Source organism: Cariama cristata, unplaced genomic scaffold (genome assembly GCF_000690535.1).
Source record: "Cariama cristata isolate BGI_N322 unplaced genomic scaffold, ASM69053v1 scaffold31725, whole genome shotgun sequence".
Lineage (NCBI taxonomy): Eukaryota > Metazoa > Chordata > Aves > Cariamiformes > Cariamidae > Cariama > Cariama cristata.
In genome coordinates, this window is record NW_009618641.1 from 6,120 (window position 1) to 33,735 (window position 27,616).

Genomic DNA, 27,616 nt, shown 5'->3' on the forward strand with positions numbered 1-27,616 from the left:
TTACAAAGCTGTGTCAAACTCCTCTGGCAGAGTCGCTGCATGTTCCTCTTTCTGCTCCTGATCTGCTCCATTCTCCTGGTGCTGCTTCATTTGTTCCTTCACTTCCTCCTCCAGATCAGGTGGCACCACAAATTGATCTTCTGGCTCCATCTGGGATGGAGCAGCAAAATATCCTGTCTTCTTCTTGGGTGCCTCTGTAGCTACTTCAATGAGGTTGAGGCTCTCCTCCAAGGGCACTATGGAGCCATTGGAAAGCTTCTTTCCATAGAGACAGCATGTGGAAAGCGATTTTTGCAGTTCACACTTTTCCTTGACCCCTCTCTGCACAGTGTTGCTGTTCACACTGTTCTGTCTCCGAATGACAAGGACAAGCCCAGAGTCATCCTCTGGCCCTGGAGCAGAGGAGCTGTACTCTGCAGCAGGAGGTTCAAACTCCAGGCCCTTTCCTTTACAGCAGTGGATGTCCACCTCTACCTCTACTTTACTGCCATTTGTCATCACACCTTCCACAGGCTGCTCATCGTCGCTATCCAGACCATTGTCAGACTGGTTGCTAGAGAAGGTAGCACTAGAAGGTTGGCGCTGAAAGATGCTTGAGGGGGGCACAGGATGTAGGCTGCAACGTCGCTCTTGTCGTGGTAGCAAACTGCCATCAAGACCAACAGCATTATGTTCATCTGAAGCAGTAGAGCCCACCTCACTGCTAACCTCAGAAGCAGACAGTTCACTGCTGAACTCCGAGGCAATTCCACTGCTAGATGAAGGTGTTGCTGGCTTGGTGATGGTGGAACTAAAACCCCCAGGACCTGGCAGAGTGAGGCCATGCATCTCACACGTGCAGCTGTCCTCACTGATGTTCAGACACACCACCATTGCACCTACATTGTCTTGGCAACCATAGCTTTGGGCTAAAGTGCAGAGTTTCTTTGCAGCAGCTAGTGGGTCATGTAGGTGGCGCACGGCTGAGACAGCCTCTGTGTAAGAAAGGTGTTCCCAGAGAGCTTTGTTCCCTAGAAGTAGCAGCTCATCTTGTACCGTCAGTGGAATGGAATTGACATGTGGTTTGGGCAGGATCCAAGGATGCAAGTACGTGCAGCCCAGCATCCGAGTACAGCAAGTCACACCATTGACCTTATTGTCCTGCAGACAAGAGAAACAAGGCAGTAGCATTAGATCTAATAGATCATTGGGAGAGCAATCTTTCCCCTGCCCATATACTGGTTTGGAGCCTTGAGAAATGCCAGTACACAGCTACAGTATAGGAGACAGGGATCTAGGTCCAGGAACCACAGCACAGACATGCACTGTACCTGATCACCCATGCTGTCAGTAACACACTTTTATGCAACAAGACTTTTTGTCACATTATGAAGAATTGTAGCAAACTATCCAGAAATGTGCAGCTAGACTACCTGCAGCACACTGATCATAGAATCTCACTCATTAGTCTTACATGAAACTTATTTTTTCAGTATGACTGACAGAGTGACTTTTTACTTTCTCATTGCAAGGCAGATTATCCAGACATTAAATAATTTCTATGTATTTTCTGAGTATTTCCCTCTTTATTAACATATATCTGCATTCTGAAGTGTGGTCACTACATCCTGAGGAAGAGAAGAAGTAGTAGGTATCTCACACTACTGTTGTTATCTGGAGGTATTACCTCCTTCCTGTTCGTGCTAGGCAGTCCCCTGGCCAGCCTGGTACTAAATCTCCTGGACAGAAAAATCACCCACAGCCCTCAGTCCCTTTTCTAACTCAGTGCGTACAGAATACACAGCTTCCCCGGTGTCTTGAATTTAATTTCAGTGTGCTTAATTTCTGTATCCTCTGGGTGTTAAATGTTACTGCTGCTAAGTATTAAAAACCAGCAGCGGACACATGCAGGGAAGTCTCCTTAGACAAGGATTTCACTTTTATTTTTCAGGGTCCATTCATCAGTCAGTTTTTAAACCATTTACTGTGCCTCATTGATTCCTGTTATTTTTAGCCACTGCTATGCAATATAGCACCTTGCAGAGCTCTAACACATTAACATATTATCCCTGTCAGAAACACTTTTATCAAACAACCTGATACTTTTTAAAAGACCCACTGATCATAAAACTAATATGACTGGTATTGATTTCTCAGATCTTCACCAATGATATATTTTCCAGTTCTTTGGAAATTCTGTTATTTCCAAGTTTTTAGAAAGTTAACCTTTATAGAGTTCCCCAGAAATCATGTTAATACTTTCGCATAAAACCAATGAACATTTCTGTCTGTTTTTGTGTTAAAATATACTTTATATCCATGTTCTGCATGTCTCAAGGGCCACTAATCCTGTACCTTCACTGAGTGAAATACAGAAGAAATCCAAAGAGAGGTAACTTGAGTCATACTTTTCAAGAAACAACAAAGATATTTTGTGGGTTTTGAGACAAGATGACTTCCCAGGCCCTGCTCTGTTCTTCAGTGGCTCCTCTCCACACTCACCCAAGTCAAGCACAGTACTATGGACTTCCCCTCCTTTAGCTCCACACCTATTTCCTTTCCTCTTTACTGAAGCCATCCTTGGCATCCTGTACCTGTAGTTCTCAGGCCATAATAGGTGTTTTAGGAACATGCCATTCTGAACAGCTAATCAGCAAGAGAAGCAGAGCAGCAAGCAACAGACAAGTCACTCTAACACCTTCATGCCATTCTCTCCCCCACAGTATTGTGCAGGCAGCAGAGCTCATGTATTTGTACCAAGCTGTTACGGGAGAGCGGAAGCTGAAGTGAAGAGGGTCCAAACCAACCTCTGTTATAATGGCTTTTTGCTCCTTGACTCTCTTGGCTTCTTCTGAACATTGTTCAAGGCTGAAGACTTTGGAGAGAGGCAGTGGTTTTCCACTTCGGCACAAAATGGCTTGGCACGTCCCCACATTGGCCACCGTCAGAGAAAAGTTGCTGGCTGGATCAGCCACGTCATGACGAATATAGCAAAGGACAGCAGAGGAACCCAGCTTCTGCCCAGCCATGCCCAGCTTCCTGTTGGAGGAGAACGTGCAGGAAGGCTCCAGACCCCTGTGACAGGCATTCTGGAGGGCTGCCTCACCCCACCTAACACATTAAGTGATATACCTATGCAGGTCCCACCAGGACCAGCTTGCTCACCATCCTACCTGTGGGAGACCAAGAAGGTGTTGGACATGAACATGGTGTCTGACTGCTGTACCTCCTCCAGGAGCACATCGGCCATGGTGCACTGCAGCAAGCGTGGCAGCTCCTCGTTCTTGTCACCATCAAACATGCCATACACAGCCTCCATCCCCTCTGCAAAGCTCCCCAGTGCCAGGGATGACACACACAGCCTGTTAGAAAAGCATACAAGCAAAGTTAGTATGTCTCAAAAGATTACATCGTCCCCAAAACCACAGCCAGCAGGCACCTTGCTGTGAGTGCTGTTCTCAGAGGGCAGCAAAGCCACTGGCTCTACATTCACTGTCCCATGAGATATACAGCTACACTTTATTATTGGAACTCCTGAACCCTCCTTGACCACACTCAGGAGGGGGCAACTGGCAAGACAAAGAAAAAGCATCTCTGCTAGGGTGGGAAGCAAAGTCCAAGTATCCCAGGGTAAGTGTGGAAACTGAGAGAAAGGACAATGCAGAGGCTTGAGTTACCAAGAGTTAGCAAGAGATCTGGAGACACACAGGGATGGATAAGCTCTTGAGCAAAACATGTCTGCTTGGATGCCTTGCAGTGGACTCCACCTAGCATGTGGAGAAGACAAAGTGTCAGTGTCCAGCAGGTTACAATACTCACTTATTTCTTTGGCCTGTCATCTCAGCTACTCCATGACTCCAGAAGGTAGAAGTGAGTGCTGAGTCTGCTGTGAGGGAGGGCTTAGCATCAATCTTCAGTGTGGTAATGTGACTACAGAGAGAGAAGAACAGAAGTCATTCTTTCCTAAACCCCACTGAACAGTTTGTGGCCAAAGTACCTTGTCCAGTCTAGAGTTTTAGACAGCAGCCTATGGAAAGAATTGCACCGAGGAGAAGAGTTTAACGTCTTCATATTCTGGAGATGTCTGTCTGCTTATGCCAGAGACAGCTGGGAGAACCTCATACCATCTGAGAAATTGTTTGCTTGCTCTGATGATCTGGACCCAGACTTTTCCCTTCCTACAAGACAGAAAGCTTCAGCTACCTCAGGTGAGGAACATTATAACATTATGCAGTGCTGTGATACACACTTTATTGTTCCATTTCCCCTCCTGGGAAGGGTTACCCTTCCCTGTGCAGGTCACTACCGGGTTGGCATCTCCACAGCTCACCTGAAGATGTCCAGTGTCTTGTGTTCTAGCATCAGGTTTGTGTTTCCACTCAGGTCCAACTCTTGCAGGGCACCTGGCAGTGCCTCAGGGATTAGGATTTCAGTTAACTCATTGCAGCTCAAGTCCACAAACTGCAGTATCAAAAAAAATCACAATGACAAAGAAAATATTCTCTGTTCTGTCATGTGATCAGTTACTCCAGTGCTCCTTCCAAACATCGTATGACCCCACTACTGATTGTATTCCACAAACAGGTCATGAAAATGGGTCTGACTTATCAATAGAAAAATGATTTATAGGAAGCAAATACTTATAACCTGCAATAGCCAGGACTCCAATACTGAAAGAATAGGTCACACTAAAGAGGCCTATATATACAAACCTGCCTAGCTATAGGACATGCCCCACTGTCTCAAATGGTAAACCAGAAACACATCAAGTCAGAGACAGGTGGTAAAGAGGAATGAGAGATGATCCATCTTTGATCAACTCAGGCGACAGATCTAGAATGCATATTCTGTGCCCTCTTCTTGGGTTGATCAAGCAAAATTCTGGGATCTCCAGTACCTCTCCAAGCAGTTACTCTTCATTCTCCAACCCAAGCTTTCCCCTGATATCTCTTTACCTTCTCCATAAGAATACCTGAATACGGGGCAAATGCAGGATCTCTGGAAAGATGCTAATTTCATTAGAGTGTGCAATAAGTGTATGAAGTAGCTTGCAGTTTGCCACTGTTGTGGGAATTGTTTTCAATTTGTTGCCACTCAGATTCAGCTCTTCCAAATGCTCCAGCTTACTAAGTTTGCTGAAAGGGAAACAAAAGTATACTTACAGGCAAGAACTTGTCACTTTCTGAACCTGCAAATAAGGTATCCATAGACACTGCCCTTTATGAGCTACATTTCTCATTTATTGATAGGAAACCAAAAGTCCTAAGAGATGCTCTAGTAAGAGCTCAGGGTCCCCAAGCCTGGCTTGGGATTTATACAACAGACAGATCCCTTCATCCTTGACTTCTAAAGCACTAAAGAAGATGATTGTAGCGTCTTAATTTTAAAACTGGCAAAAAACCCCTAAGCTGTGTCAGTGTGCTTTGTAAGAATAAACAGACTTGTATGAAAGTGGTTGTTTAGCCTGGCCAGTACCATGAAGAATCACGGCAAAACTTGCACAGATGCAATCAATACTGAATTAATTGTGCCAACATAATTAATAATAATAATAAAAAAAACCACCTTAGATTTTTGTGCTAAGGTAACCAAATGTCCTGGTTTTTATGAGACTACAAATTAAGCTGACACAGAAGTCTACCAGTAGAGCACTAGGTCTGTACTATATTCCAAAGAAAATTTATTTGATATCCCAAAACTAGATTGCAGAAGATACGGAAAAGTAATAATGAATTAAGAATTCAGTGTAAGTTTTTCTAGTACGGGTCTGCGGTGAGGTATTTTTGATTCAATGACAGTCAACAGATCAGTGATTGATGAGAAAAACATATACACACTCACCAAATTATACCTAGTAAAATTTGCAGATAAAAAATATGGTGGAATCTCAGTTTCAACATAGAGTAATATGAACTGTTTGGTAACATGAACTTCCCTTAAGAGCATGTGATTTAAATTAGGTAAGTAATGTTATGCACATAGGAACTTGTACAAGTCACAATGAGAGAGGAAACAATCCTCAGAGACATGGCTCTGAAAAAGGCTTGAGTCAGATGAACAGGTACTCAGAACAGAATGGTGTATAAAGATGTCACCAGAAGAGGACTCAGGTAGATGCTCACAACCAACGTTATCTGCTTATGATTTTCAGTTGAGCAGTGTCCAAGTTGTGTCGTCTACATAGCCATAAAAGCATAGAGAATTTGGAAAGCATTCAGAGGAACCCTCCTCACATACTAAGAAACTAAAAACTATCATTATGCATAGTCAGCTGAAGTTTTCTTAAGCTATGCTTGGAAAATCATAAAATCGCAGAATGGTTTGGGTTGGAAGGGACCTTTAAAGATCACCTAGCTCCAACCCCCCTGCAATGGGCAGGGACACCTACCACCAGACCAGGTTGCTCAAAGCCCCATCCAACCTGACCTTGAACGCTTCCAGGGATGGGGCACCCACAGCTCCTCTGGGCAACCTGTGCCAGGCACTCACCACCCTCATCATAAAACATCTCTTCCTTATGTCCAATCTAAATCTACCCTCTTTCAGTTTAAAACCGTTGCCCCTTGTCACTACAGGCCTTGGTAAAAAGTCTCTCTGTGCCTTTCTTATAAGCCCCCTTTAGGTACTGGCAGGCTGCTCTAAGGCGTCCCCAGAGCCTTTTCTTCTCCAGGCTGAACAACCCCAACTCTCTCTGCCTGTCTCCATAGGAGAGGTGCTCCAGTCCCCTGACCATTTCCACGGCCTCCTCTGGACCCACTCTAACACGTCCACCTCTTTCTTGTACTGGGCGTGGTTGGGGATGTGAAGTTGGGGGCAGCCTTGGCTACAGTGACCGTGAGATGGTGAGGTTCAGGATCCTGTGTGGAGGAAGCAGGGCAGTAAGCAGCATTACTACCCTGGACTTCAAGAGACCTGACTTTGGCCTCTTCAGGGACCTACCTGGAGGGATCCCATGGGTTAGGGCTCTGGAATGTAGGGGGGCCCAAGAGAGCTGGTTCATATTCAGGCACCACTCCCTCCAAGCTCAAGATCAGTGCATCCCTATGAGTAAGAAATCAAGCAAAGGGGGCAGGAGACCTGCATGGATGAGCAAGGAGCTTCTGACAAAACTCAAATGGAAGGAGGAATGTGGAAAAAGGGACAGGGCACTTGGAATGTTGTCAGAGCATGCAGGGATGCAACGAGGAAGGCTAATGTCCACTTGGAATTAAATCTGGCAAGGGATGTCAAAGACAACAAGAAGGGCTTCAAGTACATCAGCAGCAAAAGGAAGACTAGAGAAAATGTGGGCCCGCACCTGAACAAGGTGGGTACCCTGGTGATGGAGGATACAGAGAAGGCAGAGTTACTGGACGCCCTCTTTGCTTCAGTCTTTACTGCTAAGGTACGCCCTCAGGAATCCCAGACCCTGGAGGTAAGAGAGAAAGCCTGGAGAAAGGAAGGCTTTCCCTTGGTTGAGGAGGTTTGAGTTAGAGATCATTTAGGCAAACTGGACACCCACAAATCCATGGGTCCCAAAGGGATGCACCCATGAGTGCCGAGGGAGCTGGCAGATGTTATTGCTGAGCCACTCTCCGTGACCTTTGAAAGGCCATGGAGAACAGGAGAGGTGCCTGAGGACTGGAGGAAAGCCAATGACACTCCAGTCTTCAAAAAGGGCAAGAAGGAGCACCCAGGAGCACCTATGCTGACCATAGATTTATCTCTATTTCAACTCCAAATCATAAGGCTGGTGCATTAATTAATGTATGAAATTATATGACCTGCATTGGGCAGGAGTTCAGCAAGTCTGACTAAGGGTCTTCTGGCAAGACTGAAAAGTGAAAAAATACAGCACAGCAAGCTGCATGCCAGTAGCACTGAAGTTGCAAAGAAATACTACCCCCATCCCCCACAACTAGGGAGAGCAGGAACCACTGCTGCCAACAGTACCCTGTGCCAATCCCCCTTAACATGCTGTTCCTCAGTGTGTGTGTAGGAATGGCAGGTTTTTGTCATCAAGTCACAGGCAGAGCATCTTGCTTTGACACTGATTCATGTACCATCGCAGTAAGGCAGGCAACACCCTCCTCATAAACACTGTCTTGCCCACCAGCCTTACTTATTTACCTTGCAGGGAAAGTCTGTAGGTTGTTGTTTGCCAGATGCAGGATCCGTAGGTTCAGGTGTCCCACCAAGACAGGGATGCATTGATCTGTGAGGTTATTATTGGTCAAGTAAAGTAGCTGCAGCATGCTCAGATTCTCCTCCCCTGTACATGCAGAAGGCAAGGACTCCAGGTTGTTTGCAGATGCATTCAGGTACCTGAGGCTAACCATAGCGAGTGCAAAAATCAGACTTCACATCATCTAAACCACTCCATTAGCAGGAGGAAAAGGAGCTATACAAATGCCAGTGAGGACAGAGCAACAGCATTAGACGGGAGGCCAGACAACACAGTGTAACATCCCTACTCACATTAAGATTTATGAGTCTACTAATGACTTATTAGCTATATAGCACTGTGGATGCACACAGCATTTTACAGTAAACAGTAAGTACTGAAAAGCCTGTGGAGGGGGTGGGTAATACTGGTGGAAGCAGACTACATAAATTCTTACTCAGAGTCTTTAGAAGAAGGGCTGACACATGTCTGAATAGACAGTTATGAAGGCTTGTTCGTTTGTAAGGGTCTCTCTTGCTGTTCTCCAATGACCTGATGTACTTTCTGCTGTAATATCTGAAAATCTGTATGGCTTCTTTCCTTTGCACCTGAATTTATGCACTACTTTTAAAGACAAAGTTTTTCAGGCAGTAACATGACCTTAGAAACAGTTGCAACTGAAGCTAATTCTTCAGTTGGCTGTTGGGTTAGGCAAGCCTCTGTTTTCCTGTAATTAAACAGTAACATGGACCGATTCCCTCAAATCAACTTGATGACTTCCCTTATGGCACCTGAATTACCTCCTCATAAAGTTGCACACCTCATTATCTCTTATGCAAATGGCATCTTGCAAGGACAGTCACGCAGATGCCACTATCAGCCTTTACAGCTCCAAAGGTTAATGCAGACAAAAGACGCTCACTACTGCCACTCACTTCAGAGCCTTGACAAAGAGCATCTCCGGGAGTTTAGTCAACAGGTTGTGCTGAAGATCCAGCACCTCCAGTGGAATGTGCTCTAGAAGAGCTGGAAGGCTCTGCAGATGATTGTGCCCCACCATCAACTTCTGAAGGCTCAAGCTGCTGAGGATCCTAGAAAGACACAGTGTTTTCTGTATCAGCTTAGTTCACTCCTCTTCACATCCACAGAGTGGGAAATGGTAGTATATAATCTATTATAATTTGACTATACAGCAGAGAAAAATTAAAATACACTGATCTATAAAATGTAAACAATGACAAAGCAGAAAACCACACATGGTAAGGTGCCTCAGTCTGAATGCTTGGAAGTGTATTTACATTTCCCTCTATGCTACTGCAGATCAGTTACTTGTGATACAAGTCTGTCTGTGCATAGCTCTAGCATTGTCTCAGGCAGACAAAAAAAAAAGAGAAATCACAAAGGATGGATTTAAATGCCTGTTTTCACTTGTAGGCAGAAGGAAGTTCTTCCTCTGTGCCAACTTAAAGTCAGAGCTTTAACCGGCCACTTAGCACTCCTGTATTACTTCTGAGGCTGTTGTCACTCCCTGGAATTGCAGTGCTCATTGAAGGAAAAGGCTTCTGTCCCCAGGAACTGCAGAGAACTGCTTGCAGGGATTCTGAGAGAGGGTATCTGAACACATCTGGACATAGCCTAGAACCACCCTGACCATTTGCGTGAGGTGATCATTTGGGACTATATTCTGAGAGCCCTGTACAGAACAGCTTTGATGCATGAAATGCTAAAGCTGCGTTAGTGCACTGCTCCATGCAGGCCAATTAATTCAGTTTCTTTCTGTATGCTGTGGCTTCTCAAAGCTAATGATAATGGGGGGAAAAAAAAGCCATTTAAATGCAGATACACCAATTTCCTTATTCAAGCTGGCTCACCCAGAGCTGGCGTGGGTATCTGCACTCAACACTGTCATGCCCCACTTTGACACAATTCTGTCTTCAGGCAACTAAGTGTAAAACAACTTCATGGTGAACTGTATCCCCTTACATGAGGCTCTTTAAGCTTTAGTCTGCTGGATTAACCTGATTGATGGCTAAAAGTCAATGCTGGTGAGGTTCTGACTGTACACAAGACATACTTACAGTGTTGATGACAAACACATATTGGAAGAGACCCTGAATGGATACAGTAAATTTCAGCATTTAGGAATCTTTAAAAATGCTTAGATTTCTTTTTAGAATATATATATTTCTGTGTCTGAATTCTGCAGGTTTTTTTTATACAACATACTTAAAATTTGGTCTTTTTCATCCATTGGCATGGCTAAAATTCTTGTCCAAGTTCTCATTATCGCATCCGTGTTACATTCTCTTCTTGCTTTTGATGAATATAGTCTTTTCTCTGGCAACCATTAGAATGTCACTGCTAAGATCACCTCCTATGCCTGCTGCTTTAACTGCTTCAACCTGCTCTCTGCATTTCTTCACTGTAATCCAACCGCCCATTCAATTTCAGTATAGCTTACCCTAGACACCGTGTCTCATTCATTACAATCACACCCCACCAAACACACTTGTTAGACTAAGAACATTTGTGCTTTGCTTCTTCCCATTATATCCCTGGTACCTTGGAGAAGTCATTGTAAGTATCTGCAAAATTATATTAGTTCTACGCTCCCCTTTACTGCATTTCTGCAGAAACTGAAAGGGAAACAGGGAGAAAGGAGTTGGCTGATAACGTGTTGCGAAAGCTACCTTTGAGATCAGCTATATCATATCTCTGTGATATCTCCCTACGAAAGGTCAGAGACAAAATCTTTGTGAGGCAATGCAAGGCTTATTAGGGCCTCACCTACGACCTGTGTTCACAGACACTATGGTAACACACATAAATCATAGCAGTGTGTTCTACTTCAGATGCAAACAGCTGCAGTAGAAGCCAGAAGCATAGGATGAAATTACCTGGCCCCTGCTATTCAAGAAGCTGATTTGGAAGTCAGTTCTTTCCAACATTTGAATACAGAGTATTTTCGACACTGCACAGAGAAAGTAAGTGGATTATATCTCTGCACAACAAGGAATAAAGCAACTGGAATACCACTACTTCTCTCTCCCCAGTCAGCTCACCACAGAAGAAAGCTCAGCTCTGTATAAGAAGGTTTGCTGACCTCGATGGAAGTTCCACAAGGAGGTTGTAGCTCATATCCAAAACTTCCAGTTTCTTTGCTTCACAGGCCCAGTCTGGGACACACTGCAGTTGATTGCTGAGAAAAGCAAGGGGGAAAAGCTAGACACCATCACTCCATATGCAACATACCCTATTTGAATGTTGCATGACATTAGTGACAGCCAGACCAAGAACAATAAGCAGAAAATGAACAACAACACCCGAGCTAGTCACATGGAATTTATATCTCATGGCTAGTTGTGTATGCAAACTGAGCTGGTGCATGTTTGGTAGAAAGTAATGATGCAAGGCTCTTATGCTCAGGCTTTTTGTTTACAGCACTGACATCAGCAGAACAAGCCACGCTAAGCTATCCTGCTATTGTGCTTCAACCCAGAACTGAAGCAAAAGATGATCAGGTCCTCTGGGCATCCTGTCTTAGAGGTCTCGCAATGCTGCTCCAAGGGTAGATGTAGGCAATGGAGCCAACAGCAGAGATCAGTGGCAGCTACTCTAAGTGTTTGCTCCACAGATTCCCACCATTCAGCCCAGCAAGCTGCCACAAGTTCAGTGGTCCTTGCTTGGCTTTTTTGTGCCGATTTCAGCCTACAGCTGAAGGACAGCCAGTCACCTAGACAGGTCATACTGGTTCAGAAGGGCTTCTGGTTTGGGACACTTTCAGCATTCTTTAGTGCTGAGCTTTCCAGTTCTATTGTGAAGATGGAGTGCCTTCCCTTAATTGCTCTCAAACTCTTTCAAAAGCTTAAAAGCTCCAGACAATTTCTGCAGAAAACAGCAAAGGTGTCCAGATATTTGCTTTTTATTCTGTGGTGTACAGTCACTTACTGAGAGAGTTCTAGACATGTCAGTTGACCAGGAACTGGATAAATATTGACAGCTGTCAGACCTGATGAAGGAAAGCAAATAATTATGATTGCAGAGCTTCAGAGGGAAAACAGCACAGAGAAACAGACAGACTAGCTAGCAAGTGAGACTCATAGTCTTACTTTATGGATACTCAAGGTCTCTACTCATCCTTCCCAAGACAAAGTTCACACTTCATACATCTGCCATATTGCACTACAGCTTCTCACTATCCCATTTTTCCACCTGCCAAGTAGGGCACCAGAACAAGGGAGAATGGTACTTTTATTTATGGACTCCCAAACAGATCTCACTGGAAGATGAATTCCTTGGACAGTACTCAACACCACAACCTCCCCGTTACACAGCCTGCGCACATAGATGCATATGTGATCCCTAGGAGCTGACCTCAGAAGACCCATCACATAGGGTCCCACTACTGTAACATCAGCGTAAGTTTTTTTGTGTGTGTGGGAAAGGGCAAAGGGCTGTTTCCCTTTGTTCCCAGGGCTTGAAGGAAGAAGGCAGGTGAAGAAGGCAGAGAGACATACAGTTGCTGTTGGCATAGAGGGCCCGAAGGGAGAAGCCACTCAGCGTCAACTCTTTCAGCTTATTCCGCTCACAGTGCAGCTGCTCCAGGCTGCCCAAGGAGCTCAGATCCAGATCTGTCATCTGATTGTCTCGTAAATCCATGTAAATCACAGATTTGTTCCCCTCCAGAGTGTCAGCTGCTGCTCTCTTCAGGTTGTTCAGCCTAAACTCAGAGATAAGAGTTACAAAGTCAGAAAATAAGACACTGAACACTGGAGAGCAGTAAGAAGAGAGAAGAAAGGAGAGGAAAGGAAGAGTTCTGGTGAAGGCTAACGTCAAAGGTAAGCACAGTGAAATGCATGAGGAGCAATGGTGGATTTCAGGCAGTGAATACAAACAAAAAACATTTCTTTTGCATGCACTGCTATATGAAACCATTTTACTCATTCCCCAATGTTTAAGAGATTCTGAAGACCAGTCTAGAAATTACAAGTCAGGCATAGGGACAGCTACTTTGCACTGACACGGGAAGCTAATGCAGAGACTAGACACTAGACTGCCTTGCCACGGACAAAAATTTCTTTGTCCCTTTCTGAGAGCTCTGCAGTCGGCAGCCTGGAGAATCAGGATCATCTCTCTAGGGTGCAGGGAAGGGGGAGGCAAAAAAGGGCAGGAGAGATCAAAGACCTACCGAAGCTCATGGTAACAGCATATCAAAAGAGGAAACTAGAGGGCAGAGTCACATTCAGTGGCTTCAGGCATTGCTCAGTTAACCTTGCTTTTCTAAGTGAATTCTGCACACCCTCAGAAACAGAACTCCCTAAAAGCTAAAGAATCAGTAAGAGAAAAAATTACACCTAGTTATTGCAAAATGTACTAGAAGTTACACAGCTCCTCTGCTGTAAATGGAAAGTAGCAATCTCGTTTATATATGTATGCAGGTTTTCCCCCCCGCTTACCTCAGGTCCACACTTTTGATGTGACTCATACGGTTCAGTGCTGCAAGGTCCAGGGTCTCTAGCAAGTTCCCTGCCAGGGCTAGTTTGTCTAAGATGACGAGTTTCTCACAAATTGTTGGCAGTTCACAGAAGTTATTGAAGGAAAGCCCAAGACAGCTGAGCTGTTGCAGACATCCCAGTTCTTCTGGTAAGGACGTGAGGAAATTCCCATCAAGCCAGAAGGTCTGTAGACTGCAGTGGTGAAAAAGAGAAAGAAAATAATTCAGCAAACAGTAGTGAACATCACATTTAGCATTTTCAGTGAATTTCCTTGTATAGCTACCTGGTCTCAGTGTGGCTGTTTTTTTAAAGGTACGTAACAGATAATTATATTGTTATACACATAAAGTTACTGGAGTACTTTTATTATGCATGTAATAGGCTTGGTACTGCATGTATGCAATACTAAATAGTTCCTAAATTATTTTGGAGGTAAACTTCCAGTTGTGCCAAAGACTGTAAGTTAACATAAGCAAAATACAAATCAGTACTTACGTTGTAAGTGACAAGATATTTACTTAATCACTTTGTTTTCTACAAATTAAGAACTCCTCACTTAGCATGCCGGACAATCTTTAAAAGACCTATGACAAACTAAAACCAAAAATGACAGCAGTTACAGTACAGACCTGTCTCATAAGAAACAATAAAAATCAATTGCACCTTCATCATCCAATTGCTGGAATCTCATATCCCTATTACAGCACTTATTCACATCTATGGCACATTTTAATCACAATTCCTACCACACTATTGCACTGGTAACAGATTTTTACATTCTAGTTGTCCTTTCAGACACTCAGAAAACAATAGGGTAGCTTTCTGTTGCAAGACGAATTGTTTTAAAAGTCTGCATGGCTTTTGACACTCAAACCCCCAAAATACAATTTTCTTATTATGATTATGTTCCAATAAAGAACTTTCTGAACAGCGTTTAGTAGTGGTAGAAATGCAATCTGGGGCCATAAAAAGTTCTTATGAATAAGGGTTCAAGAGGTCATAAAGGTGACTGGACCCATAACTAAGTTGTAAAAACTGCAAGTCTGCATACAGCTTTTTCCTCACAGTTTGCATATAGCTAAAAGATCACTCTGTAAGTGACTTGCTTACATCCAATGTAGATGCAGACGCTCCTTTTTCAAAGATGTAAGCTGGAGGAAGAACAGGCCACAATGAACCATCTCAATAGCAATGTTTATCTAAACAAATGCAATAATAGTCTTGCAATCAAATTTACCTAAGCTTAAGCATTTATGCATTCTGGGTAGCTACTGAGGAAAAAAGAGAAGGTTTTTCCACCAGCAAACACTTTAAGACAAAATTTTCAGAGGGGATTCCCCAAGTATTTCCATGTTAAAATCTGCTTTCTCACATAAAAAGCAACCAATTCTGTAGAAAGCTATCAAAACATACTAGCGCTGACAAAAATCACTAGACCTCTATGAGAAGTAACCACAGAAAAGTTTTATACAATAAATTAAAACTTTAATAATAAATAGAAATTCAGAAAGTCACACACCTCTGCATCTGCAGAAAAATGCGCATTAACTTATTTGAGAAACAATATGATTGTCTTCAGACAATGCTTCATCTGCATCATGTTTCCTCATCTTTTCTACATCAGCAGCTGTAATGTTTTAATAGTAGTGATTAAGGAATTGCACCTGAGACTCTCTTTGGTCCTATAAGGTACCCTCATACTTTAAACTTGCATACAGTTAAGAAATCTGCAATCCCTTTTGTGTAAGGCATTGATGAATACTGCAGCAATATAACCAGCATGCTCTTGCTCATGTAAGTAAGGTCCACTAGCTAGGCCTCAGAATTTGAGGCATGTACATTTTTCCCTAGTTCTACTAAGCCTAGCTGATCTCCATAGATATTTCACTGTACTATTCTGCGGCTTCTGGAAATGCCCCTGACAGCACAATCTTTAGAAACTCTTAACTGTTTTTATGTAAACATAACAATATTCATGTTTAAGTGAGAAGGCACCACCATAATAGTAGTTTAAACAAAAGTGTAGAAGAGAATGTAGGAAGGAAATAACAAGAAAGCAGGCAAGGGAATGCAAGATGGCAGCAGATGCAAGGAGAAAAGGATGCATTCAAATTTACATAAAAATTGAGCATAAACCCTCAAGAAATCATGCGAGTCACCCCAAAGTAAAAACAAAATGAAACACCAACAAAAACCAAACCCTCAAAACACACACCCCAGGGAGAACACAAAAAGCTTCAAGTTTACTAAACCTTAAGTGAGAGTATACTCATATGCTTAGAACTCTAGTTCAGCAAGGCAGCACCTGTGATTCAAGGCATCATAACTGACTGTTAAGTGTCTTCCTAGGCCACTCCAAAATAGGCAAAACCCATTAATCTCCTCTATTATATTTTACATAGCTAGCAGAACAGGCAGGAAGTCACAAACAATGATATCTTGCTATATACCAGTGACTTAAAATGGCAACTGTATAAACATACTGTGATATTTTCATTTTCAAGGAAAAGTGAACCTTATTGGACATCTTGGTTCTTGACCTTCTGCTGCAGTCAAATCCATCATTCAGTCTTCACGGGCAGAACAGGCTGCCCCAGCACTCATACTTTCTAAGCAGGACCTTCACCAACTGAAGTGGCAAGGATGTTTATGACCACAGATAAAAAGAATATACTCACTTCAACAGTTTGCCAATCTGGCTTGGCAAGTAATGGAGTCCATTACAGGAAATATTAAGCTCTGTCAGAGTAGAGATCTCACACAGTGATACAGGAAACTCTCCCAGTCTGTTATGAGACAGGTTCAGGCTCTTCAACTGAGAAAACCTATTGGCAAGAATACTAGTTAATTCACAAACCTCCATGGTCTCAAAGCAAAAACATACAAAACCAGTCAAAGACTTTTAAAGTTTTTGTACACTGGCGATACAGTCAGCTAGCTCATTATGGGAGTTTCTGCACAAATTTGGTTTTAAGTCACTGATATTTAATATCTCAGTGGTAATGCCAAAAGTGATCAAATACCATGGTTTTACTGCAGAAACTGATAACAACCTTGTATCCTGACTCCTGACAGTCCTGGTTACTGCTACTAAGATTAAGGAGACTAAAAATACTCAGTTCAAAAAAATCTACCTTCAAAGATTTATTTAGAGTAACAGTCTACAATTATGCAGCTTGGCAGAATAGGAACTGAAAACACTAACTGGAACTATACCAAGAATAAAACAGAAGACAGGAATACCCTTTTCGAGCTAGGCACAACAGAAGGCCTAGCAGAGCTGTAAAAGGGAAAACCAGGAAAGTGCTGACTTCATGCTGGGAAGCACCAAGACCTGCATCCAGAGGTCCTTTGAAGAGGTTCCACCTCTAAAGCGCCACTTGCTTTGCAGACTGTATGATAGGTACAGCCATGCAAGTACTGACACAGTCCTTGCAGTCACTACAGTCCCACCTGTGCTTAGCAGATGGTTGACTGTTCCAGCTCCTTCTATCACTGTGCTAAGTCCAAACAGAGAAAAGAAATTGAGTATGGGCTAAGGTAATATGCAAGAGGTTCTTCTCAAAGAGTTCCTACCTCTTTCTACAGGAAACAAAAATATTTTCCTCCAAGTAAAAACCTCCTCATCCCAAACTGGAACCATCAGAAATTAATTCAGTGGGGAAATTAATATCGTACTTTATGAGGCAACTGTGAATCTAATGTAATGTACCAGAGAATTACTTCTTGGAAACATAAAGTTCATTCATCTGCTCCACCTACCATACGTGTTGGTAGACAACAGTGACTAGCTCTTATTTTGAAACAAATGCTTTAATATAGGTAACAAAACCAAGGTTAATTAGCTTAAGGGAGAATATTACTTCTAGCTTGAGATGTCTTGAAGTATAAGACTGAAAGGTTTTGAAACTTTTTCTTCTTTATAGCGACTCCTTTTTCAGATTCAGAATACTTGGAACGATCTGTGTAGGAACTATGCATTATATTTCTCCACTTTGCTTTATGGAGGGAGGGGGGGATGGTGTTTTTTTTAAAATAGGGAGCGTATCTGAAACTTGGACATAGGTCGTTTGTTTTGAGAAAGCACTCTGTCATATAAATAAGGGCATAGGCATTTTATGTTTGCTGCAGCCACAGACTGTCTTGTAATGCAACTGAAAGCCAAAGAGAAAGATGCTGTATTGCTAATAGCCTTCCTAAAGGGAACATACTGTACGATGCAAAGATCTAACAGTGACACAAAAACCAGAAACTTGCACACAAAACTTCATAACAATAACGGAAAAGAAAGAAACAATGAGGACAACCTACAGATCTGAACTTTCTCATTAACTGGTTCAAATTTAAGAGATTTAGGACAGATTACAGTTCTCAGGTTTCCGAATCAAAAAATGTTTTAATGAAACTGCATTCTCTGGACTTGTACAATGGCTTTTTCTACGGCACCTGTCCTTAACACCAAGCAGCTCTTCCTCTGTCATTACCAGAGTGTGGTGAGAGGCTGCCCCAAAGAGGCACAGCATTAAATGCAACAGCATAATCAATTTTTAGAATTCATCCCTCTGCAACAATATCAAAGCAATCACAAAAGGGGCATTAAAGTTTCTAAAAGCTGGAGGGAAACTGGTACATGACACAGCTCGGTCTGAGACTCCTCGAGCAGACCGTCATATTCAACGAGGAGGACAATACTCAAAACCCTTTTGAGCTCCCCTTCTGTTCCTCCTCTTTTGCCCCAATATTCTCAAGCAGTAGTGATGTAGGAATGGAATGCAAACCCAACTCTCATTCAAGTTGTATACATGAACCATGTATTATAGGGAATAAGGATCCTGAAATTGTTATGGCTCCTCAAGTTTTGGCCTGCGCTCTCACTGGGCATATTGAGATTACAGCAAAGAGGTATGGAAACACAGCAACAAATCCTCAATGGGATGACCATCCTCTGTTCAGCAGCTCGAACTGATGCTGGTCTGAAATATTCCCAATTTAATACAACATCCTGCTCTGCCGCCTAAGCGTCCCAGTACAACTCTGTATCAGCTAGCTAGAATGGTGATAATAGACATGCATATGTGTGTGCATATGCATGTGTACACACACACACTTATCAATGAAGATCAGGCTTGATAATGTTTTCCAGAAACAGGAGATACTTGAAAGGCAGCACGTTACATAAAAAATAAGCTAGGAGTTGTACCAAAACAGGTGGGGTTATTTAATTTCCTTTGCTTAACATTTCCCTTGTATTAATTTTTTTTGTTCCATTATTATAGTTATAGCTAATTAGACTCCTAGAGCTTCAAAGATTTCCACAGAGGAAGAGATCTGACCATTGCAAAAAATTCTGCCGTTTGCAATTGTCAGTCTCTAGGCACTGATAACACCTACTGCAAGTGAGCAAGTTTCTTCATTTGGGGCTGTGACCTGATAAACGTCCTACAAACCTCAGAAAGAAAAATCTTTTCAAAAGGCAATGAGCAGCCTTACATGGGCTACCTAATGCTACCTGTTTATTCAAGACTCTGTGAAGCGAGGGCTTCTTTTATGGCTTTTGTTTGTTTGAGGATTTCAGCTTCATCAGACATAGTCACTGCCAGGAAAAGAGTCGAGTTTCTGACATGTCAGATCTCTTGTTGACTACATGCAAGGTCAAAAGAAATTTCAAGACCCTTTGCTGATCCTGTGAACCAAGGATACCGCATTTTAGAAAATAAAGTTTTGATACTGTTTTCAACATCATATAATGTATTTGAAGAGACATGTAGAAAGCAAAATCTTGCATTACTTTAACCAGCTTTTCCAATAACAGAATCTATTACAATTCAGCAGTTAGAAAACATTTAAACAAGTTTGGAATTAAAACAAAACCAGACTAGACTCTGTCTCTCAATGAAACTGCAAAGAATTCCCACAGGTGAGCAATTTTTCCCCCCTGTATACCCTTATGGATACCTAGGCATCTCATTACTCTGCAGGAAGAAAAATGAAATAACCTGGTAATGGGCCCCTAGAGATAAACAAAACCAAACCACAACAAAACCCACCTAAACCAAAACAAAAAACTGCAATTTTGCAAATTTCCAAATACATTTTTTCCTAAGGCACAATGTGTTCCAAACACAGAGCCATTTGACAATATTACTACAGCCTTCCCAACAGCTTTCAAAATTCATAGAGTGACTCCTTGAATTCTTGTCAGCATGGCTAGCGTAGATATCAACAGACTAATCTTCCTCTAGATTTTTATGGTTTTCAGGAATTAATTTTAAAATATTTTTGTAAGACTCCTTTCACTACCTAAGATGACTACATCATGCTTCTGTACTATCACACAACTGCTACTCTCTTAAAAGCTGATCATTATAAGTTCCCAAAGCAAAACTGGAGTTTCCCAGGCCCTCTGCCATTCCAAATGCACATTAAGAACTTACCAAACCAGTCTTTTTCAGACCTACCCTTCTTCCTACAACCACTTTCCCATATCAGCAGCATTATGCTTTCCCTCACCTTTTATTTTATACCCCAAAACGTTCTCTGTTTAGCAAGGAGCCTTACATTACTATTGCATCTTGTCCATACAAATGGCGTATCGCTCCACAAAGCTCATCTCAGACCAAACTTAGCACAAGGGGAATTCATGAATACTGTAAGTTGTTGGAAGTTTATGCCTGCCTGCGCTGTTCAGTTCTGCTTCCTAGCCCCCTCATTTGCTAGAGCTTCCTGAAGATCAATCTTTTTACCATCCCCCCAAGAATGGGCAATACACTCCCGCTCCTCTTCATCCCTAGATGCTCATGTCAAGAATTCCAAATGTAGAAGAAAAATAATTCTTTGCAGACCTGCAAAGAGAGTCGAGACTCCCTGCTCCACTTGATCTCATAAAATTGTGTCGTAGGTTGAGGTAGATGATGTCTTGACTGTAGAAGAGGTGCTCAGGTACTTCCTCAAGGCTGTAGCATGAAAGATCAACCATGCTAAGTCGCATGGACACAACCTGAAAAGGAGGAAGAGCTGCAGCTGTGCAACATTTTTTCTCTGGAAGTCAAATGGAAGGCCAAAGAATGCAAGTAGTAAACAATGTGCAAGAACATGAAAGAATCCCCTTGTACCCACCAGGCAGAGTCCACAGAATGTAAGTTTACGCCATTTGCTGCTATTGTTTCTGCAAGCCCCCCAACAAGGGTGCATATCTGGATACCAGCTAGAACACACAGAAAGCCCTGCTCTGCATGTGCAATGGGTGCTGCCTAAAAAGCAGACCATAAGAGAGCCAACCTAATGGAGAAAACCGTATCTTTGGCTGAAGAAACTCTTGCTGAGAAAACATAACCTTTGAATGCCTTCCAAAGACGCAAGTAACAACAGGAAGCAGTTGACTTCCCAGTTCAGTCCTTTAAGGTTTACAGAACCTCTGCTTGGCCTAGCTACTTCTTCTGACTTTCTTTTGTCAGCTTGTTCAGGGTATAATATTGGAAACATAACCTGTTATGAAGAAAAGGCTTCATAAATTATGGTTTTGCAACATTTCATAAAGTCTCTGCAAATATCAGACCTCCTCTCATTAAGTATGCTTTGTTTTGAGGTCTTTGGTGCTTCATTCCAGATTTTATGACCTGCTTTATCCTGAACTAATTTAATATTTCGTAATATCATATATATATATATGAGGTCAAAGTGTGGCTCAGCATTAAGCTATCTCCATCTAATTGTACTTTAACGTGGAATAAGGACGCAGCTCTGAACACACTACATTTCCCTGGCTGACCTATGATCTCTGTGTTAACTCAAACCTATCAGGGTAGCCCCAGTCCAGACCACAGCATAGGCAGATTCAAGTATGGCAACAGGTGCAATTTATAGGTTTCTATTGCTGTAAAGTCAGCCAGTCCTTGAGGTTTGCTCTACTGACATGTGATCAGCTACTCTCAATAGGTGCAGTGGGGGTGAAAAAAATGCAGAACTACTACTCAACATCATTGCACAGGCAGAGAGAGAAGAGAAGGCTAAAAGAAAATCTGTAGTCCTGAGCATGTAAGAAATGAAGAAAGCTAGAAAGTGTCCTGGGTACTTTCTCCAGCACCCTAGCTTCAACTCTGCCTGTGTATCAACCCTGCATCAGAAAACCCTTCTTAGCCCTGTACCCACCACCGAGACTACCGCAGTCTCCAGGGTCTCACCGTGGATGCCTGTCGGTGCCACCGCTGGCATTCTGCCAGCGTTTCAAAGGAAACGTGGTATGTTTGAGCTTGTGCTCCAGCAGATGTGAAAGCAAGTGTGTACTGTCGACGTTTCATCTCTTCCACCTGCAAAGGGAGAATTGAAAACAAAACAGTCTGCCTAAAGTCCAGCAATTACAATGGATCTGAAGTCTAGGGTGAGGTATTACTCATTACAATTTGCTGAAAATACAGTTGTAAAGCTATTGGAGAGAAACACAGAAGTAAATCCTTCTCAACACCTTTCTGCTGAAGTAGGTCCAAGAAGTAATAATTTCCAGAATGCCCATTCACAACATTGGCTACTAACGTGAAAGCAGAACTAGTGTCTCTTCGTTTTATTAGCCTTAAGACTGCTACTTAACTAAAGCAAGTAGAAAGGGGTTGTACAACTCTCTGCACATGTTAATGCAGTAATTTGTTATAAAAGCCTAGATTAACCTCTTGTGGATAATACCCATTGTTATAATCCCTTCTTCCTTTCTAAGCCACAGGAAGCTAACCAAAAAAAGCCTTACCTTCCCTCCAACAAGAGGCAAGATGTGCATCTTCCCCGTGTGGCTGTCTTTCACAGAGGACACAATGAGGCACGTACCACAGAGAATTACCAAGCGCTCTGCCCACTTGTGCAACTGGGTCTTTCCTTTGCGTACATTATAGACTCCAGAGAGCAGGATGCGATCTAACTGTTCCACTTGACATGGCTTTTCTGAAGAAAAAGGGGACGTTAGCATTTACTTTCCATTTGTTCTTCATTCTCAGCTGTGAGTACAAATAGCAACACAGCTGTAACATGCAAAATCAGATATTGAAAAGAACAAGTAAAGACAAGACTTATCTTAAAAAAAAAAATCTCATACAGAGGACAAGCAAATTCCTCAGTGCAGTAATGTCTGATAAGCAACCATTGTATGCCTTTCAGTACAACATTGTAACGGTTGCCATGTAGTGTGTTTTTAATCTACAGGTAATTACAGACCTTAGCAAACTTACACACTTACCAAACAACCTTCATTCAGATGCAATAGAAAAGCAATTTGAAACTCTTGTTGAGTCAGCTGAAGTCACAGAAACCACCAAATAAGTGGCTTCTACTGGGCTTTAAAGGAAGGCCTGGAAAATCAGCTACAGAAGAAACTTATTTCCCTGAAGATGATGCAAGTGAAAGGACTCCAGCACTGACTGTTATAGCTCTGCTGTGTGCACTGCTAGCTGACTCTAACCAGCAAAGTAGAATTCTATTTCAGCCTTCTAATCCACTTACACTTACTTTTAGGTCATTTTGCCCTTGCCCCTTTTATTATTTTTTTTCCAAGATTCTGTTCACTGTTTATACTATCTTACTGGCTAGGAAAATTTTGCAAATAGTGACTTAATTGAATACTTTAAAGAACAGGAATAAGCTTGACCTGATGGACCTATGAGTTTCAAGTGTTAAGAATCTCCTCATATTAAATTTGTATTTCATTTTATCCTAAACAAGTCCCTAAGACAGATCCCAGCAATGGGTCCTTTGTTTTACTTAGGAAAGGATCAATTTTTTTTTGAAGTTGCTACCGACATGCTGCTTCTGTCTTGAACTGTCCTGCAAGTGTCCTGATATCCATAAGCAGCATGAACCTGCAGGTATTTATATTCTCCGCCCCATGCCTCCCCCTCCTCGCCCCCCGAAGTCGGACAGAGGAATCGAGTAACCAACATATATGCCAAACAATGACAAAAACTCTAGTTAGATCCAATGGAAAAATATTCTCACTATTGGTTATGCATGCCCCACTTCCAGACACAAATCATACTCCAAACTTTTATTAGAAGCAAAATTTTTACCACTGACTAAAGGTATGATACCATTTCTCAGTCAGAAAGCAGGATCTTCAGCTTGCCAAATTTAAAGCATTGTCTTGATGTCTATACCAGGCTGAATTTAGCTCAAATATTTCGCTGTTTATTTACAACAGTAGCTTTGTTTCAGGGACATGAAGTTTGGTATATGTCCTTTAATGGTAAGAAACTCTAATCCACAGAAAAAAATTGCTCGGATTTTACCAAGCTGAAAGATCGGCCCCCAGGCTTGTAAGAAAACAATATTATTGCACCAAAAGTGGTAGACTGCCATGGCAGCATTGTTCCAAGCACCAGATATTACTAAGAAGCTACACCAATCCTCCAGTTTCCCCATTCGCTCTGAAACATCTGTGACACCTACATCCTAGTGCTAAGGAAACATCCAGGGGCAACGTTCAAGACTTCTACTCTGAATCCCAGCTATTTCACAAGTCCTCAAACTATATGTAAGAATGGTCTTAACCTCTAGGGGTAGGCAAGTTCCTGTCATTCTTTGCAGCTCCTGAGCTTGGCCTTGAATGTCACTGTGATCATGCTTAACTCCATGCTCCACTTAGCAAGCACAGGCTTTCCTCTGAGAGCAAGAATACAGGTCATCAACAGACAGAGCTAGGACCTCTAACAGCACCTCACAAGTCACACAACTCCACCTATAGCAATACAAGGAATCAAGACAATTCCCCACCACAGAAAGCGTGTGACCCTGTGCAATTCACACCTGTCACACCTGACATAGGTGAACAGTTTGATGGCCCTGGAGAACTTCTTCCATTTGATCTGTTGTTGAAGCATGTAAAGACTCTGTCAACTTTTGATCTCTGAGCTTGATCCATCCAGCCTGGGTCACTGGCCTCCATTCTCAAAGCAACTTCCATTGAGAGGAAGCTCTCCCCCCATTCTCTCAGACAACCTAACACATCCTCTCCCCTCATAAAACTCCCCTGGGCTCCTGCAAGTATCTCAACAACCAGACTTCAGGAAGTATGCTTCCCTCTCACTGCTGTTTAATGTGAGGTTTCCATTAATCCACTTGTAGTTTTATCACCCCAACTGGGCATAAGAACTCATCAGGCACCAGGGAAGGAAACAAACCCAACGTATCATGTAAGAAAGGCAGACAGAAATCTGGGAAGAGAGCAGAGAAATTCAAGACACATGCCCAAGTGGTGAAAGAAATATGAAGGCTGCTCTCAGCACTCCAGAAAGTCCAGAGGAGGCCACAGAAATGGTCAGGGAGCTGGTGCACCTCTCCTATGAAGACAGGCTGAGAGAGTTGGGGTTGTTCAGCCTGGAGAAGAAAAGGCTCTGGGGATGCCTTAGAGCAGCCTTCCAGTACCTAAAGGGGGCTTATAAGAAAGGCACAGAGAGACCTTCTACCAAGGCCTGTAGTGACAGGACAAGGGGCAACGGTTTTAAACTGAAAGAGGGTAGATTTAGATTGGACATAAGGAAGAGATGTTTTACGATGAGAGTGGTGAGGCAGTGGCACAGCTGCCCAGAGGAGCTGTGGGTGTCCCATCCCTGGAAGCGTTCAAGGCCAGGTGGGATGGGGCTGTGGGCAACCTGGTCTGGTGGAAGGTGTCCCTGCCCATTGCAGGGGGGTTGGAGCTAGGTGATCTTTAAAGGTCCCTTCCAGCCCAAACCATTCTGTCATTTTATGATTCTAAGTAATGTTTCTCTAGCTAAAATGCATTACTTCATCCCTTATCTTCTCAGCTGCAGGCTTTGCAAAATTATCACATACTCCTCCACAGCATTCCCTTTAATTCCTTCTCTACCTTTAAGAACCACTTTGGCAGCATTTGCTTTTACTTTTTTAAAACAGGTCTCCTGAACACTCTTCAAATCCTTACACTTCCTCCTTCACAGCCTCTTTCTACGCTGGACTACCCTCTGATGCTGACTGAAACTACTCAATTCCACTTTCTGCCTACTTGCTTCCATGAAGTTGAGTCACTGTTCCTGAATCTTCAGCAGCTCCTGCTTGACATACCCAAACTGAATTGCTCATTTTTTCTTCAAAAGTTCTCTACAGCCCTATGCTTGATGCCTCTCCTCCTTCCAGCTGAAATAACTTCTGACTCCCTACTCCTCACCCGATAAATCCAGACCATATGCACATCATACTCCTTTCCATCTCCATTATACTTCTACACTGTTCTGCCTGTTCTGTGCACAGATCCCAGACAGAAGAGGTTTGTCTCGGGTGGAAGGGTATAGAAGCTGATTTCTTATGATTCCTTTTTGACATTGAATAAACGAATGATGGCTAGCAGCTCTGTCAGGTTACCCAGCTCCACTATGCAAGAAAAATTTTGCATTAAAAGCACTTTGATTTTTTTTCTGAAATGCAAGAAATACACAGGTGAAGTATTTAAGAATAATGAAATAATTCCATTATCAGCTTTTCTCCCCTTTATTTCTTTTAAATTTCCTCTTCAGTTCAGTGAATTCCTTTTCTGACTGTTAGCACCATACACCAACAGGTCTATGACTATCATTCTGTTGCTCCTTATCCACGTGTTATCCTGCCCAAACTGATTCAATTGGCCACTCAGATGTCTTGCTTCTGCAGTTAAATGCACTGAGTTTCTAATGGCAGCCTGCATTATTATTAACCAGCTGGCACTTTCACTCTCTATTTACAGGCTGCGAAGGTATTTGACCAGGACCTTCCTTGCCCATATCCATACACCTTTTTGAAATACAATCTTCGGGCACACCTAGACTGAATTACAATATGTTTCTCATCCCATTAGGAGCTCTAAGGCACTTGTTGCAATATTGGAAACTAAAGACAACAGAGCAATCTTTCGTCTTCCTGTGGAGCTGTCTTTTCTCAAGGCATAGGTAGGATCAAGAGAACTACAGAATTCTGGTTTTTTTCTATTAACCTTGACAACTTGTTATTTTAAGAAATTCTTACTGGTACTTTGGGTGTTTGATGTAGCCATTCATAAACCCAATAGGTCAATGACTTGGGCTTAGACTGAGTTCCGCTGCACAGTTAAAGCTACAGGAACAGCGACAGTGTGCACACACACGATTTCTTACCACTGTAAAAGCGAATCATACAGCTGAGATCAGAGTTTGCTGCCTCTTCCTGCATTCTGACAGGCTCATCAAAACCCAACCCAGCCAAGTAGTCATACACAATCTGAAGGGGTTTTTCTGTGGGCTCCAGCCTCCTGTCAAAACATACAAGAAAGTAGCTTGAGAACACAAAAAAGATTAAACAAGTCTCATTGCAGCTAAACTGTAAGGAATATTGACATACTGGTTGTTTGGCTGCTCTGAAAAGGTCCGGCAAGCACGCATCCTTGGGGTCTGTGCTTCCTGCTTGTCAGGTAGCACTTAAGAACTGTAACACTTGAAGAATTACATTGGAAAAGGGAAACTGAGAGGAAAGCAATAGGCATGAGCCATTCAATCCATGGTGATCATTTCCATTCCATGATTTAAGGAGCACCAGGAAGAAACAAAACCAGAAATACAGCACAAAAAGCAGACGTCATAATTAAAAAAACTCTACGTATAATAACTGAAAGATATAAAAGAATGCTACTTAAATTTCTCTTCCACATACAGCTAGGAGCAAAGCATGAGAATGACTTCTAAAAATAACCAAAAAAAGAAATTTCCCATTCTCTTTAGCTCTTTTCAGTGCAAGAGTCTCATGCTTTGGCAAATTAACTCAAACGGTACATTTAAAGAAAAGATGTTCTTCAAATTGCAACAGATCATAGGAAGGATTCGGTGGCTAACTTGAATAAATGGCAATAAGAGAAAGTTCTCCTGAAACATCAGGCTTAGTATATTCAGAACAGAAAAGGTGTTTTCTGATCCTTGCATCTCACTTCTTCCAGAGATGCTGAATTGTTATTTTCTGCAATAAAAATAACAGAGTTTCTCATTAAATTAGAAATTTTATTTTA

At 42.4% G+C, this 27,616-nt stretch overlaps 1 protein-coding gene across 1 annotated transcript; it reads right to left on the reverse strand.

The window, feature by feature from the left end:
- Positions 1-26,869, reverse strand: PHLPP2 (PH domain and leucine rich repeat protein phosphatase 2; the record flags this gene model as incomplete). Its single annotated transcript, XM_009700940.1, has 17 exons — positions 1-1,140; positions 2,787-3,018; positions 3,153-3,341; positions 3,799-3,909; positions 4,310-4,440; positions 4,952-5,114; positions 8,089-8,289; positions 9,058-9,213; positions 11,226-11,321; positions 12,071-12,131; positions 12,640-12,842; positions 13,579-13,809; positions 16,296-16,442; positions 20,460-20,614; positions 21,798-21,923; positions 22,355-22,545; positions 26,736-26,869. Coding segments are annotated over 17 exons (3,667 nt in total), but the record flags the coding sequence as incomplete, so codon positions are not given.
- Between the last annotated feature and the right edge of the window lie 747 nt (positions 26,870-27,616).